We start from the raw sequence: 15930 nt of genomic DNA, 5'->3' as shown, positions 1-15930 counted from the left end.
TATTAAGCAGTGACCGTTAATTTCTGCACACAAATAAGCATTTCTTGTGATGAAATTATTTTTAAGGTTATATTCACTGTTATCTAGTATCCACTGTCGCCAATACCGGAAGAAAAACACAGCTGTCCAGCATTGACTAATTCGTTTCTTTGGTTCTAAGTCTTTGCACAAAAAAGAATCTATAATGTACCGAATCATTTTAAGATACACTTTTGTACCCAAACACCCACATCGATCTAATAAAGTGATAACAGCTTCACTTGTTAAATGATCAACAGCATCAAAATTCTGTCTATCTCTGTGGTCCAAGTCCTTCATTCTGATGTTGTGCACTTCTTTTCCATAGTGTTCAAATATCATTTTTAGATCTGCAGCAGCTGCTACATACACTCCCAGTGGTAGAAGTATGCCAGGTTTCATCAGCCTTGCTTTCAATTTTACCCCCAAATGTACTGTATCTTGTGAAACACTAAAAAGTGAAAGCCTTGGGAGGATAAACCAATCAACCCACTGTGATGAAAGCTTAATATCTGAGGTCACTGTGCTGGGATCAAATGAAGGCTCTTTCTGAAGTGACAACATGATGAGCATGGCTTTAAGAAGACGTGAATCACCATCAGAGGAAAAGTTGATCACTTGTATACTTCTTTTTTTCAATTCACTAAAAATATACTTCCAACGAAACAATATAGACTGATAGTCAAACCTATTGTCAGTACCTATGCAAGCTAAACAGAAGGAAGGAATTCCATCACACAGAGCCTGTGCAACATATACATATGCAAACTTAGATAATGGTCTTGTCTTAAACATTTCAGTAATTGCATCAAATGAAGTTGCTTCATATACTCCACATTGTATCATCCCATCCCTGATAGGTAATACAAACCCTACGCACTGATCACTGTTGGAATCATACTCCACTCGATTAATGATTCTAGTTGCATCCTCTGATATTGATACAACAAATGGGCATTTAAATTTTTGTAAATGTAACACCAGTTCATCAAACATGAAGATTCCTTCCGGAACATCTGAATATTGAGAATGAATCTTGTTTCTAATGAGAGAAATGGAAGGAATGGCTGCAGGTATATTTCTGTGTAAAAATTCATATGCTATGGGCCCTGACCATATAAACAGAGAAATAGAAAATTTTATCACGATTTCATCATGGCGACGACCATTCGGCCTTTTACTTTCATTTCTCACACAATTTTCATACAGTTTCTGGAGAAATGCAGAGTTAAAAACAACTTGACTGGGTTTATTTGGTTGTAAGTTTGAATTAATAAATGTAGAAAGTTGCTTATTTTCTAAGATTAACTTGTCTATTTGCTTAATAATAGGGAAGTATTCGGTTATTTTGTGTGAATGATTACTGGCTGACAAAGTTTTTAAATATGAACGTGCTTTCCTGGACCAATCAGTGTCAATAGTCATTTCTTCATCCCCTCCAACCTGACACTTAGATCCAGATTGAGAGTTGGAGGGGATAGGTGAAAATTTTTTTGACTAGGTGTATTTGAGCTAGCATCTTGATCAGTTAATGGTAGTTCCCGTTCTGAATTAGGGGATGTCAAATCATTGTCACTCTCAGAACTGCACAAGGTGGAACTGCAAAAACAAAACAATCAACAATAAGACACAATGCCTATAGCTAAGCAACGAACATAACTGTTAGGCATGCATAATTAGCTACTGAGGTAACCAGCTAACATTACAATTAAAGATAATTATATACATTTGAAACAAAAAATAAACACCTTTCATTTTGGGATGTGACAGCAGTAAACAATAGTGGCTTCTGCGTAAAGTTATCTTTCCTTTTGCTATCCTTTGCACAAGACTTCAGCACATGTTTGGTCCAATTAGATAGCATAAAGCCAGAACCCCTTTGAAATAATCTAGTTTTTGTTTTCTTGGAACAGCGCAGACACCGCACCACCACAATGTGATTATCTTGAGATGTAGATAATGCTGGAGAAATAATAATTTCATAATCATAATTTTCTTTCAAATTCAAATTGGGTTGACCACGAGTCCATTTTACCATTTGCTGTCTAACAGCTGCATAAATGTCATCGGGATCAAATAAGATTACAGGTTTAGAACTTGGTTGACACTTTCTCTTATCTGCTAGAGCTTTAGGCAGATCTGAAGCTCTCTTTAGTGGTTTAGTAGAGATGTCATCCTTTATTTCAGATACAAAGTTTTTCAGCTTTGCGGCATGAGCTGGAAGAAATTTAAAAACTGGTTTTGTTATCTGACCAAAATATGCTTTATCTCCAGGAAAGTTATCGGATATAAAATCTTCAATCTCCTTTAGGCTATCTGGCACTATCATCAGCTCAATCGCCTCTCTGTCAACATAACCTTCAAGAATATTATACATGCAGCCATTAATAGATAGTTAGGGTGTATTATGCACATTACTATATGCCTATATGCATTATATTATACAAAATTACTTGTAAATAACCAAAATAAGGACACCAACACCGTGCATATTGCAGTGGCAGATCTGTCTGTCAGTGAATGCTATACTACACTGGAGATCTGCAGTGTGAGAAGTTTATAGCTAAAGCCTGTGAATACAGGGAGTTAGGATCATGCACCTAAGCCTGTGTAGAATGCAGAAGAAAATCCCAGACCCATGACTTGATCTCCATCAACATGCAATCCAGGCATGCACTGAAGGAGCCACAACAGCTCAATGCCTGTGGGATCTGCATGGAATCTTCTTTCCCTTTAATCTGCACTTAAACCATAGGAGTAGCAAACCGGGAGCAAGGGGGCTGCATGGAGTCCCCCTTACGATTTAAACTTTGAATAGATCGAGATACTCTAATAGAGCAGTCAGTAACTCTAATAAAGCAGTCACAGTATTCAGAGAAGCTGTGGTAGCAAACTGTGAAGCTGTGAGTAAGGATTTTATGCGCTCTATCAGTGACACAATCTGTGGAGGGCAGCCATTCTTAGCAAGTGTTGACCTTTCTTTCTTTCTCTCTCTCTCTCGCTCTTTTCACCAAACTAGAGCCCCCTATCTAAATATCTTGCGCCGCAAACACGCCAGCAAAGGGATTAATTAATTAATCTGTAAATGCTGTATGCTATCTCACTATACGTTGACTAACTAGAAAGTTTATGAGTTATAATAAAGGGTCAGAGCTAATTAGTACATGACATTGTAAATAGCTATTACCGGTATCACGTAAGGCATGCATATAGAGTCTATCGGTACCGTGAGTACCGCGGTCATTCGTGCCCTGCATGCTCTCACGACCTTAGCTTACCCGTGGCTAGTAGACAATTGATAACAGTAGGGGGCAGCTTTCTCTTCATCATCTGTACAAAATCACTGTCATGCAGTTCGTCCATGTCAGCTTCAGATTCTAATCCTTTGCCAGCCATTCCTCAAAGTCAAGGCAAACAATCTAGCTATATAACAGCAACGAACTTCAGTACAAACCTCCTTTGTTTTTTGTATGCTTTCATGACAGATTTTATATGTCTCCTGGTTTTGTGCGGCTTCTTTCCTACAGCTCCTGGTTTTGTTTGGCTTCCACAACTCGCTTACTATACAAATCCGAAGCGGAGCGGAACATATAGGATTTCATCCTTACTGTTGTGCAGGAGCAGTTTACATGGATTCTCCTGATTTTGTGCGGCTTCTTTCCTACAGCTCCTGATTTTGTATGGATTCCCTGTATGTCTCCTGCTTTTGTGTGGCTTCTTTCCTACAGCTCCTGGTTTTATTTGGCTTCCACAACTCAAATCCAAAGCGAAGCGGAACATCGGATTTCATTCTTATTTTTCAGCAGTTTGCATGGATTCTCTCCTGGTTTTGTGCGGCTTCTTTCCTACAGCTCCTGGTTTTGTATGGATTCTCTGTATGTCTCCTGGTTTTGTAGGGCTTCTTTCCTACAGCTCCTGGTTTTGTTTGGCTTCCACAACTCAAATCCGAAGTGGAGCGGAACATCGGATTTTATTCTTACATTTCAGCAGTTTGCATGGATTCTCTCCTGGTTTTGTACGGCTTCTTTCCCACAACTCCTGGTTTTGTTTGGCTTCCACAACTCGCTTAATACAAATCCGAAGCGGAGCGGAACATCGGATTTCATTCTTACTTTTGTGAAGGAGCAGTTGAAAGTAAGCTATGGTACCAGAACGAGTAGCTATAGAATCAGAATCACGATAAGAACATAGCTAAGATTTCATATTTCAGACAAGATTTCATTGAAGGTGTACGGGATTTCGAAGCAGTTGGTGACCCCTCGAGCAAAGTAGTATAACAAGTGCTCAAAAGCAGTGATGGGTGAGGTGGGGGTGTGGTAGGGTTGGGGTGGGCAAGAGATAGACTTCAAAATGGAGACAGACACGAATGTAGTCCAGACACAAGATTGTGGAACCATGCTGGCTCTTTAGTGGCTGGTATGTTGCAAAATCAACAGAAAAAAAACAACATCTGACTAACATTATCAGGCTGTCCACCAGTAATACACTGATTCTAGCCAAACCAGGTCCTTCACAAGACCAGAAACTGCCATTCAAGCTCTCCACACCACCCAGAAAAGATGTCTGTTAAAACCAGTCTTGAGTAGTTTGAGTAGTACTGAGGGTCAAAACTAGTTGTACAATAGTGTAACTATCCACTGGTAGTGTTAGTTAGATTTTGCCTGATGTGCGATTTGGATCAGTTTTGTAATATCTGGTCACATATGTACATAATTATACATTATATAGTTATACAACGGTCACGAGTGCTCTGCCTGATATAAACGCACGAGCCTGAGGGCCGTCAGGCCCGAAGGCAAGTGCGTTTATACAGGCAGAGCACGAGTGCACGTTGTATAACTGTTATGTACCACGTACTCACCTAATAGGTGGGGAGAGTCTCACAAGACAGCTGAAACACTTATAAAGGCCAGGTTTCTAACATCGATTGTGGGTAACCAAGCTGGACGTTGCGATGACGTTCCCCCTGCAGCCACCTGAGATATTGAAAGCTAGTATGCTATGGGTTATATCACTAACCTGCATTCGCTGTTCTACTCTCATCATTTAGTGTTCAGCATGCCAGCGTGATCACTCAATCGCCATATAGACTAAGCGCTAGACTAATCGCCATAGTGATTCTCTCGAGCGAAAAAAAGCAGCTAAATAGACGGTTTAAGTAAACAAACCCTAACTACAAAACGATACTAGTCTAATTCTTACTATTCACACTGGCTAAACTCGAATCTGGTGGCATGACAAAACTGGTTACCACAATCGAACATAAAGGTTAGTATTATTTAGAATATATTTGTTTTATTGAGTCATTGTCGAAGTGGACTACAGTTTAATCTGGGCTAAGATGGCACCAGACTAGTAAGGTGTATAAGTACATTTATATATATGTAGACTAGAGTTGTGGCCACACGTGTTGGCTTTTTCGATCGCCATTGGCTGCTTGTAAACATTATACGTATTGGTGACGTTATGGCCCACAATCGACCTTTACATGTCAGGCTATAAAAGAATTCGAGTGATCTGTGAAGTGTCTTTCCACCTATTAGGTGAGGTGTCGTAGTGGTCTTCGCCACCGGCACTTGTGCTATGCTGCACAAAACCGCAGCCAGTTATATTGCACTGCGGTCGGTGCATTATAACTTATAATGCACTCGTTGTGGTCTACAAAACCGCAACGAGTGCGTTATAAGTTATAATGCACTCGCTGCGGTCTGCAGCAATGCAATATACAAATTATGGCACTGACGGTGCCTTTGAACTGCCCACGCAGAGTGGTACATACAAAAATAAACTACTTAAAAATATACACATACATAGTCAAATGCACATGACAATGTTAATAATATTCTTTACCTTCTTCTGTAAAAGACAAGTAAAAAGGTGGTCCTCTGGCCAACTTTGTTGTATGCAATTAGTTATATCTAAACCAGAGTGAAGAAGATGTGAAATCAAAAGTGACATGGTGTTAACTTGCTAACTTGAGCAAATACAAACATACCATGACACATTACGGCATGCTGTCCTACACCAGCCATCCTTCCTCCGCAATGAGTTTATAACATTACGGCGTGTGATAAAAACATAATTATTACAACAACACATCACTGTACAGACAAACTGTATAGACATACGTACATACATACATAAAGCCTGCCCTGTTACTATTTTAGTACTGTACATGTATACCAATAAAATTATTTGAGCACAATTTATTGTTATTTAGTGTATTTACCAAACATCACTAATCCATTGGAGAATACTACAACAGCTATTGCTGAAGGAGACACTATGACAATCACATGTGGAGTGTTAGGTTATCCTCCACCTACAATAATATGGAGTAAGACTAATGGAACTTTAAGCAACAGAGCTTCAATGAGTATTAGTACCACTACTTTTATTGGTAGTAGTAGGTTGCCTTATGTGAGAAGAAACGTAACATTCACAAATTTTTATAGAGAAGACACAGGATCATACCAGTGTAGAGCTAATAACAGTGCTAGTATTGCTACCAGGAGTTTGATTATCATTCAGGGTATGTTGCGACATGATATATATATTTATATATATATATATATATATATATATATATATATACATGCATAGTAGGTATTGTTATCTTAATATCTTCATGTGTTGTACTGCATAGCTAACATTAACACAGAAAGATATCTTTAGAAACAAACTATTCGATTTACCATTGTCATATTATATAGGAGTGAACAGTGTTAAATATAGAGTGCAAAAGTGTTGCTCATCATCCATGCTATTATACTGGTGGTTATATTGTATGTTGTATGACTAGAGTGCATTTATTCCATACATGTAGGGGTAACTCTAGGGTGTTTCTGAGGTTTCTGGAAACCATTCACATTCAGATCGAGATACTGTTGATCAGAAACCAGTCACCCAAAATCCTACAGCCACCCTTGTACATGGTTATGGCCATTGCTTAAAACCTGTTCAATTTCAGGCCATACATGTAAATGTATCATTATACTTAGTTACAGTACATGCTGAATTGAAGTAGAGACTACCAAAGTTAGCTTCATTCCAAAAATTTCTACCCATTGTAATAAGCATAACCCATACGTTTTTGCTAACTTCTATATGTATACATAATTGACGACTTGTTGATATTGTACATTACAAACTTGACCTTACTGATTTACAGCAACCGTATTTAAAATTTGGATTTTATAACTCAATAATTATGCATAGCTACATTTTTCCTTTACTTCTAGTAGTGGGTAACAACATGATTGTGAAATAGTTACATTATATATCTAATAGTATGCAGAAGTACAGATGTAGGAGAATACCAATTGCTTTCACATAAGTAAATGTGTTTGTCCAATGCACAAACATGCATACACAAATGTACACACACACAATAACAAAACCTTCAACTGCTGTTCTAGCATGGTTATGCCTATATGCCTACACAATAAACTAGCTTCTGGACACCTGTTCACTTCTCAGATGTCTTGAGTTAGCACAGAAAAAATTCTGTTGGGGCAGGACTAGAAACAATTAACAGGCTATGGCATGTCTCACAACAGATGAAGGTGTGGGCATCCATAGTTTCACCTGGAATACACACAAACACACACACATACACACAATACACACACACACATACATTGGCTTGCTAGTCTGGTACTGCTGTTTAACAAGTTCTATTATTACACTCTGTATGCACATGCATTCAAAATACTTCCTTCATACAATTAGCATATATTCAGTAATGAAAGTATGTGTTTGCATGTGTGTGTGTGTATGTGTGTGTGTGTGTATGTGTATGTGTGTGTGTGTGTATGTGTGTGTCTGCATTAAATGCTTGTGCATACATACCTTATGTACAGTATAGGATATGTACATGATTAACAAGTATTGTAGTCTGACATTCACTAATCTTATTTATTACACTTTTAGATTGTCCTTCAGGAAAAGAATATCGTACATGTAGTTGGCAATTGACTTGTAGCAATTTAACAGTTCATAGGGTGTGTGATCAAATTCCTGCGTGTTCAAATGGCTGCTTTTGCAGTGGACATACTGTGTTGATAAACGGAGTGTGCTCAAATGCAAGTCTTTGTTCAGGTACAAAACATGTGTGTATGTATTCGACTTGTGATTTGTGGCATTATGAACATATTGCACTACAATTCTATACATGCTGTGCTACTGTATAAACCTTTCTAAGTGCCCGAATTAAGGATGCGATAGTATGATCAACATTTTCTCTATTATGATAATGTTACACAATATATTTAAATGGATCAATTCGACTTCCATGGGTAAATTTAAACTATAAAAATTTTGGTTAAAATGACAATCTAAAGGTAGTAGTCAGGGGTAACTAGGGACGGTCAATGTAACTAGCTTGTTATCTTAACATCTTCATGTATTGTACTGTATAGTTAAACTTAACACAGAAAGATACCTTTAGAAACAGAGTATTCAAGTTATCAATGTCATATCATATAGGAGTGAATGTTGTTAAATATAGAGCATAAAAGTGTTGCCCATCATCCATGCTATTTTACTGGTGGTTCTACTGTATGTTGTATGACTAGAGTGCATTTATTGCATACATGTAGGCACAGCTCTAGGGTGTTTCTGAGGTTTCTGGAAACCGTTCACATTCAGATCGAGATACTGTTGATCAGAAACCAGTCACCAAAAATCCTACAGCCACCCTTGTACATGGTTATGGCCATTACTTAAAACCTGTTCAATTTCAGGTCATACATGTCAATGTATCATTATACTTAGTTACAGTACATGCTGAGTTGAAGAAGAAACTACCATGATTCCAAAATTTTCCACGCATTGTAATAAGTGTAACCCATAGGTTTTGCCAATTTCTACAGGTATATGTAATTGATGACTTACTGATATTGTGCATTACAAACTTGACCATACTGATGCACAGCAACCGTAGTCAAAATTTGGACTTTATCACTCAATATGCATAGCTACATTTTTCCTTTAGTTCTAGTAGTGGGTAATAACATGATTGTGAAATAGTTACATTATATATCTAATAGTATGCAGAAGCACAGGTGTAAGAGAATACCATCATTGCTTTCACATAAGCAAATGTGTTTGTCCAATGCACACACATGCATGCACAGACGTATGTACACACACAATAGCAAAGCCTTCAACTGCTTTCCTAGCATGGTCATGCCTATATGCCTATATATATCTAATAGTATATCTGTATCAGACACCTGATACAGAATTGCAGTGCAATATCAACTTTAGGTGGCAAACAACTAGAAACTCATAAACATAACTTTCATTTGTGCTTCCTTTCTAAGATCATTCGTAACTTGACATGTGTCTCACTCAGTGACATCATTTCAATGAATACCACAACAGCAGCAGAACTGAATCACAACAACAACAGAAGTGTACTGTAAATTTAACCATGTAACTGGTCATCCAAACTTTACTATAGTTGACTTGACAATATACACCAAAAATTACCTGATACAGACCTGATCCCCTCACCTGATCCCCTCACCTGATACAGACAACCTCGGTTTAAAAACTATCTAAAATGGCGGGAAACTTAGATTGCACGTGTGTGTGTGTGTGTGTGTGTGTGTGTGTGTGTGTGTGTGTGTGTGTGTGTGTGTGTGTGTGTGTGTGTGTGTGTGTGTGTGTGTGTGTGTGTGTGCATTAAATGCTTGTGCATACATACCTTATGTACAGTATAGGATATGTACATGATTAACAAGTATTGTAATCTGACATTCACTAACCTTTTTTATTACACTTTTAGATTGTCCTTCAGGAAAAGAATATCGCACATTTAGTTGGCAATTGACTTGTAGCAATTTAACAGTTCATAGGGTGTGTGATCAAATTCCTGCGTTTTCAAATGGCTGCTTTTGCAGTGGACATACTGTGTTGATAAACGGAGTGTGCTCAAATGCAAGTCTTTGTTCAGGTACAAAACATGTGTGTATGTATTCGACTTGTGATTTGTGGCATTATGAACATATTGTACTGCAATTCTATACATGCTGTGCTACTGTATAAACCTTTCTAAGTGCCCGAATTAAGGATGCGATAGTATGATCAACATTATCTCAATTATGATAATGTTACACAATATATTTAAATGGATCAATTCGACTTCCATGGGTAAATTTAAACTATAAAAATTTTTGGTTAAAATGACAATCTAAAGGTAGTTGTGCAGGGGTAACTAGGGACGGTCAATGTAACTGGCTTGTTATCTTAACATCTTCATGTATTGTACTGTATAGTTAAACTTAACACAGAAAGATACCTTTAGAAACAGAGTATTCAAGTTATCAATGTCATATCATATAGGAGTGAATGTTGTTAAATATAGAGCATAAAAGTGTTTCCCATCATCCATGTTAATTTACTGGTGGTTCTACTGTATGTTGTATGACTAGAGTGCATTTTTATTGCATACATGTAGGCACAGCTCTAGGGTGTTTCTGAGGTTTCTGGAAACCGTTCACATTCAGATCGAGATATTGTTGATCAGAAACCAGTCACCAAAAATCCTACAGCCACCCTTGTACATGGTTATGGCCATTACTTAAAACCTGTTCAATTTCAGGTCATACATGTCAATGTATCATTATACTTAGTTACAGTACATGCTGAGTTGAAGTAAAAACTACCATGATTCCAAAATTTTACGCGCATTGTAATAAGTGTAACCCATAGGTTTTGCCAATTTCTACAGGTATGTGTAATTGATGACTTGCTGATATTGTGCATTACAAACTTGACCATACTGATGCACAGCAACCGTAGTCAAAATTTGGACTTTATCACTCAATATGCATAGCTACATTTTTCCTTTAGTTCTAGTAGTGGGTAATAACATGATTGTGAAATAGTTACATTATATATCTAATAGTATGCAGAAGCACAGGTGTAAGAGAATACCATCATTGCTTTCACATAAGCAAATGTGTTTGTCCAATGCACACACATGCATGCACAGACGTATGTACACACACAATAGCAAAGCCTTCAACTGCTTTTCTAGCATGGTCATGCCTATATGCCTACACACCAAACTAGCTTCTGGACACCTGTGCACTTCTCAGATGCTTTGAGTTAGCACAGAAAAATTCTACTGGGAAGGGCTAGAAAAAATTAATAGGCTGTGCCATGTCTCACAACAGATGAAGGTGTGGGCATCCATAGTTTCACCTGGAATACACACACACACATACACACACGCACGCACGGCACACACACACTACACACACACACATACACACACACTACACACACTACACACACACGCACTACACACATACACACACACTACACGCACACACACTACACACACATGCACTACACACATACACACACACACACACACACACACACACACACACACACACTACACACACACACACACACACACACACACACACACACACACACATTGGCTTGCTAGTCTGGTACTGTTGTATAACAAGTTCTATTATTACACTCTGTATGGACATGCATTCAACATACTTAATAACCACCAATAGCTCTATGTAGGTTTGGATTCCAAAACAAAATTGGCAGATTTAAATTCCTTACAAGTGTGTCTAAGTTCAAGAGAATTGAATTACATATGTGACTGTCTCTGGGAAAACCGGTCTTATCGCCCATTTAAAAGTATCGAGAAACATTGGTTTTAATTATTCAGAGTGTTGTAGCTAGCCAATGGTGGTAGCTATGCATACCAAATTTTCACATGTTTCACAACAATTTCTTACCTTCCTGATCATACACTGAAGAAGTAGCCAACAGCTAAGTTTCCGCCATTTTAGATAGTTTTTAAACCGAGGTTGTCTGTATCAGGTGAGCTCCAGAAAGGTAGGAGGTGGGGGCCCTGGAAGGCGGGCAAGATGGTGTTCAAAAATTGAAAAGAAACGTGTTCGGATGAATTAGGCCAAGTTATGGGCCATTCAGACCTCAGAACTAGCTAAAATTAAAGGAAATTTACAGCACAGGTCATTGTCCAGCACCACGGAGCTGTACAACCACACACAGCCATCTCCTGGTTGACCAGGGTTCCATCAAGACCCCAGACTACTCGTACAGCTCGCCACTGTGCTTTAAAAAGTAGCCAGCAAAAGCAGACCACTTTACTGTGGTTGACTGTGGCAGTGAAACTTGATAGTGTATTCATTAAGCTTTGTGTTTGTGAGAAAAATAAAACTGAGGTTGAATGTATCAGACAACCTCCAAAAGTAGTGGGAAGCAGGGGACCTGGAAGGCGGGCAAGATGGTGTTCAAAAATTGAAAAGGAAGGTGTAGGGATGAATTAGGCCAAGTTTTGGGCCATTGAGGTCTCAAATTGGAAAGGAAATTCACAGCAGAGGTACATATTCAACACCACAGAGCTGTACAGCCACATACAGCCATCCCCAGGTTGACCAGAGCTCCATTAAGACCCCACACCGCATGTACAGATCGCCACCGGGCTTGGAAAAAGCAGCCAGTAAAACCAGGCCACTCAAGTCTAGCTGAATTTGATTGTGGAGTTAGATAGTTTATTCATGTAGCTTTGTGTCCTGGGTGAAAATTTGCATCTGCTGACATGGGTGATAAGACCGGTTTTCCCAGACTGGGTCACATATGCGACTGGGCCTGCAAAAATAGGGCATGTGGGCACATGATTTTTGCCTACTGTTTCAAACTTTCACCACTAATAACGTTTTGCACTATAATGCTATGGCAATGCAATTTTCAAGTCTTAGTACGCATTTACTTGGCTTTAGGATGCAAGTTTCAGAATGTAAATATTTTGTTCCAGTACTGACATATGACCTGTAAAGTGACGGTGTGTAATTTGTGCCCACATGCCCTGTTTTCGCATTCCCGGTCACATATTATGATAATTTTTGGTGTATATTGTCAAGTCAACTATAGTAAAGTTTGGATGACCAGTTACATGGTTAAATTTACAGTACACTTCTGTTGTTGTTGTGATTCAGTTCTGCTGCTGTTGTGGTATTCATTGAAATGATGTCACTGAGTGAGACACATGTCAAGTTACGAATGATCTTAGAAAGGAAGCACAAATGAAAGTTATGTTTATGAGTTTCTAGTTGTTTGCCACCTAAAGTTGATGAAGCATACATGATACGCTACTAATGCGATAAAATATGTTTGTAATAAACCTTAACTACTAACTTTTTAGCCATGAAATTACCATGAATAATCAATGAATTTTATGAATTACACATGAATCTACCCTGAAAAGCATTCAAGTGTTGGGAAATTCCCATGATTTTATCACAATACTTCATTAAATACCTATGAATTTACACACATGGGTGACATTGGTGACCCTACATTCCTCGTGAAAAGTGCATGAATTTCTTTGCCATCTATGAAATTTTTTTCTGTTTTACATGGTCATAAAAACCTTATTAATGGTTAATACTACAGATTTATAATTTCGTGGCACTATGTGAATTGCACATGAATCGTTGGCTAAAAAAACCATTTTTTACAACTAGCCAAACCTGAGAGCGGGGGTATTTGTTACGCATGTAAACAAAAGTTGCATTTATGATACATATTGTACTCTATCATTGTTGTTGTGATTGTCTAAATAGCTAAAGTAGTGAAGAGAGAACTTGTGTAGTGGCGTGTCAGTGGATGGGGAAGGCTGTAGTGGGGCTGGGGCATATATACTGTATTACTGTCCTGGGAAATTTTGAAAATGTAGCTGGAATGAAATTGGATCTGGAAGCAATTTCAGAGAAATGTGCTGAAATCTGGATGTTTTAAGGAAATGGTAAATTGAAAGGATAAAAAGAACTATGTATAGAGGTAGCATAGTTACAGGGTTGAAAGTCTTTTTTTAGGAATAAACTATTGTTTATTAGCTAGATTATAGGGCAATTTTAATTGTGGACTGTAATAAAAGTAACTATGATTATAGGCTAAATTGTAAGGCAATCTCTAGTGGAGAGTAGAAATTTTTTGAAAAATAGCAATCTCAAGATAGGATCTTAAGGTACTTTAGCCAAATCCCTGTAAAAGAGATTTAAGCTGCACGCATGTGCACATAATAATACATAACTTTGAGGTTATACTTTTCTGTGGTGCAGCTTCCTGACTTTTACAACTAGCCAAATCACCATTTACAACTAGCCAAAAGTCACTTACAACTAGCTTTTTGGCCACAACTAGCCCCTTTTTTAGCCCCTGACATGAATCTTACAAGTGATCAAGACACAGGATAGTGTGTCGTGTGGCCCAAGAAGCCGGCGCGCCACACCGTGGGTACATTGACAGGAAGAAAGAAAACGCTGTTTTCATACCTTTGTATCTCGGTGATCCCTAATCTGATTGCATCTAAATTTGCTGCAGACTTTCCCGCCAGCCAGGGGAGTCTACATACTAAATGTGAAGAAAATCGCTCCAGCCATTTCTGAGATACGAGCTGCCAACGTTTCGATTTTTTTTCTTTCTTCGTGTTTTCACACACTTGCAAAAATTGCTATAAAATGAAAACACATACTCTGATCGCCTTGAAATTTGGCACACAGAAAGGGAGTACAAAGGCGAATTCTAGCATCAAATTTGGTGCATGCACATCCGATGAATGGTTTGGGAGTTATTACTGATTATTTGCGTAAAACAAGATTGATTTGTTGTCACGCATACAAGGTAAACCGCTTCATGGAGTAACCATCGTAGAAGTGCCTTTTGGTGGTTTGAAAGGAATCGAGATAAAGGCCATGGTGATATGACACAAAACCCAACCTGTTTCACAAGAAAAAAAAGCGCTAATAACAATAACAAGTACACGATCGATTTTCATGAATAAAAAAGTATTAGTTTTTACGCCTACTAGGCAAACCGCTTAGAGCAATGAGCTGAAAACCGGTGTATAGCTGGAATAATCTTCATAGAAACTCATTGCAGTAGTACAGAAGAATCGGATTACATACCACTGAGTTATGATTCGAAAGCCAACTCCGTGTAACAAATGCGAGATCGAGATACTGTAATAGAACAGTCACCCTAATTGAGCATTCAGCTAATTTATTTACTCCAGTATAGAATTCTATCATACAGTACGATAGTATCATACAGTACGATAGTACTGTATATTAGGGACATCGAAGGTGTGGGGGCGATCCATGATATAATATAACCCAAAAACCTGCCACGATTTTCCTCACAATGACATGACAGTATTGGTTGGGTAAAACCAAGTCCAAAAGTGTCTTCAGATCAACCCGAAACGTTTGCGTCAAGTTGCTACAGAATTTAGAAAAAAAATTATTCAACAGAATTTTCTACTACCTTCCTGCCTACCTGCCTGCCTGCCTGCCTGCCTGCCTGCCCGCCCGCCCGCCCACCCGCTCTAACACACTTTGAGATTTGATTTGAAACCTCAAAATTCCCCCCTCCCATGCAGGATCTGCCCGTGTTCCACTGAGTCACAACAGCCATGCAGTGTATATATGAGAGCTAAGGTATTGTTATAAAGTGTCACTTCTCGCCCGCCCCGCCCGCCCCTCCCGCCCACCCGCCTGCCTGCCTGCCTGACATCTTCAGTCAAGCATGGCGAAAAAGTGGCTACAGCTACAGCCCTATTTTTTTCCCAGAAACGTTTCTAGTTCATTTAAGACAAAACCTTTGGTATATTGATAAGCATTCAATGCTTGTGCTATTGTCTTACCTTTTATCCTTCTTTACCATGGCCATCAGTCAAGGCTCTACCGCTGAGTGTTAATAGACTACAGTACGGCTTCCATACCAGTGTATATTGCATCAAACTATTCGAATAGCTACACGTGTTTGCTGGTTGCACCAAAAACACACGTGTATGTGACACGCTGTTGATATTGATCGGAAAGAGAAACTCACACTATATAGCAATAT

The 15930-nt window shown here is 38.5% G+C and overlaps 1 protein-coding gene across 1 annotated transcript in view; it reads left to right on the top strand.

Annotated features, from left to right (window-relative positions):
• The window catches only part of LOC136238978 (leucine-rich repeats and immunoglobulin-like domains protein 1), a 55757-nt gene that overhangs the window by 22035 nt on the left and 17792 nt on the right, over nt 1-15930 (top strand). Inside the window, exons 4-6 of the mRNA XM_066029703.1 lie at nt 6239-6550; nt 7951-8118; nt 9812-9979. Of these exons, the coding sequence (XP_065885775.1) occupies nt 6239-6550; nt 7951-8118; nt 9812-9979 (648 nt within the window). The remainder of the gene's footprint in view (nt 1-6238; nt 6551-7950; nt 8119-9811; nt 9980-15930) is intronic.

The sequence above is a fragment of the Dysidea avara genome, chromosome 1 (assembly GCF_963678975.1).
Source record: "Dysidea avara chromosome 1, odDysAvar1.4, whole genome shotgun sequence".
In the NCBI taxonomy this organism is placed as follows: domain Eukaryota; kingdom Metazoa; phylum Porifera; class Demospongiae; order Dictyoceratida; family Dysideidae; genus Dysidea; species Dysidea avara.
The sequence above is the reverse complement of the archived record's forward strand: the minus strand, read 5'-3'. Positions and strand labels throughout refer to the sequence as shown.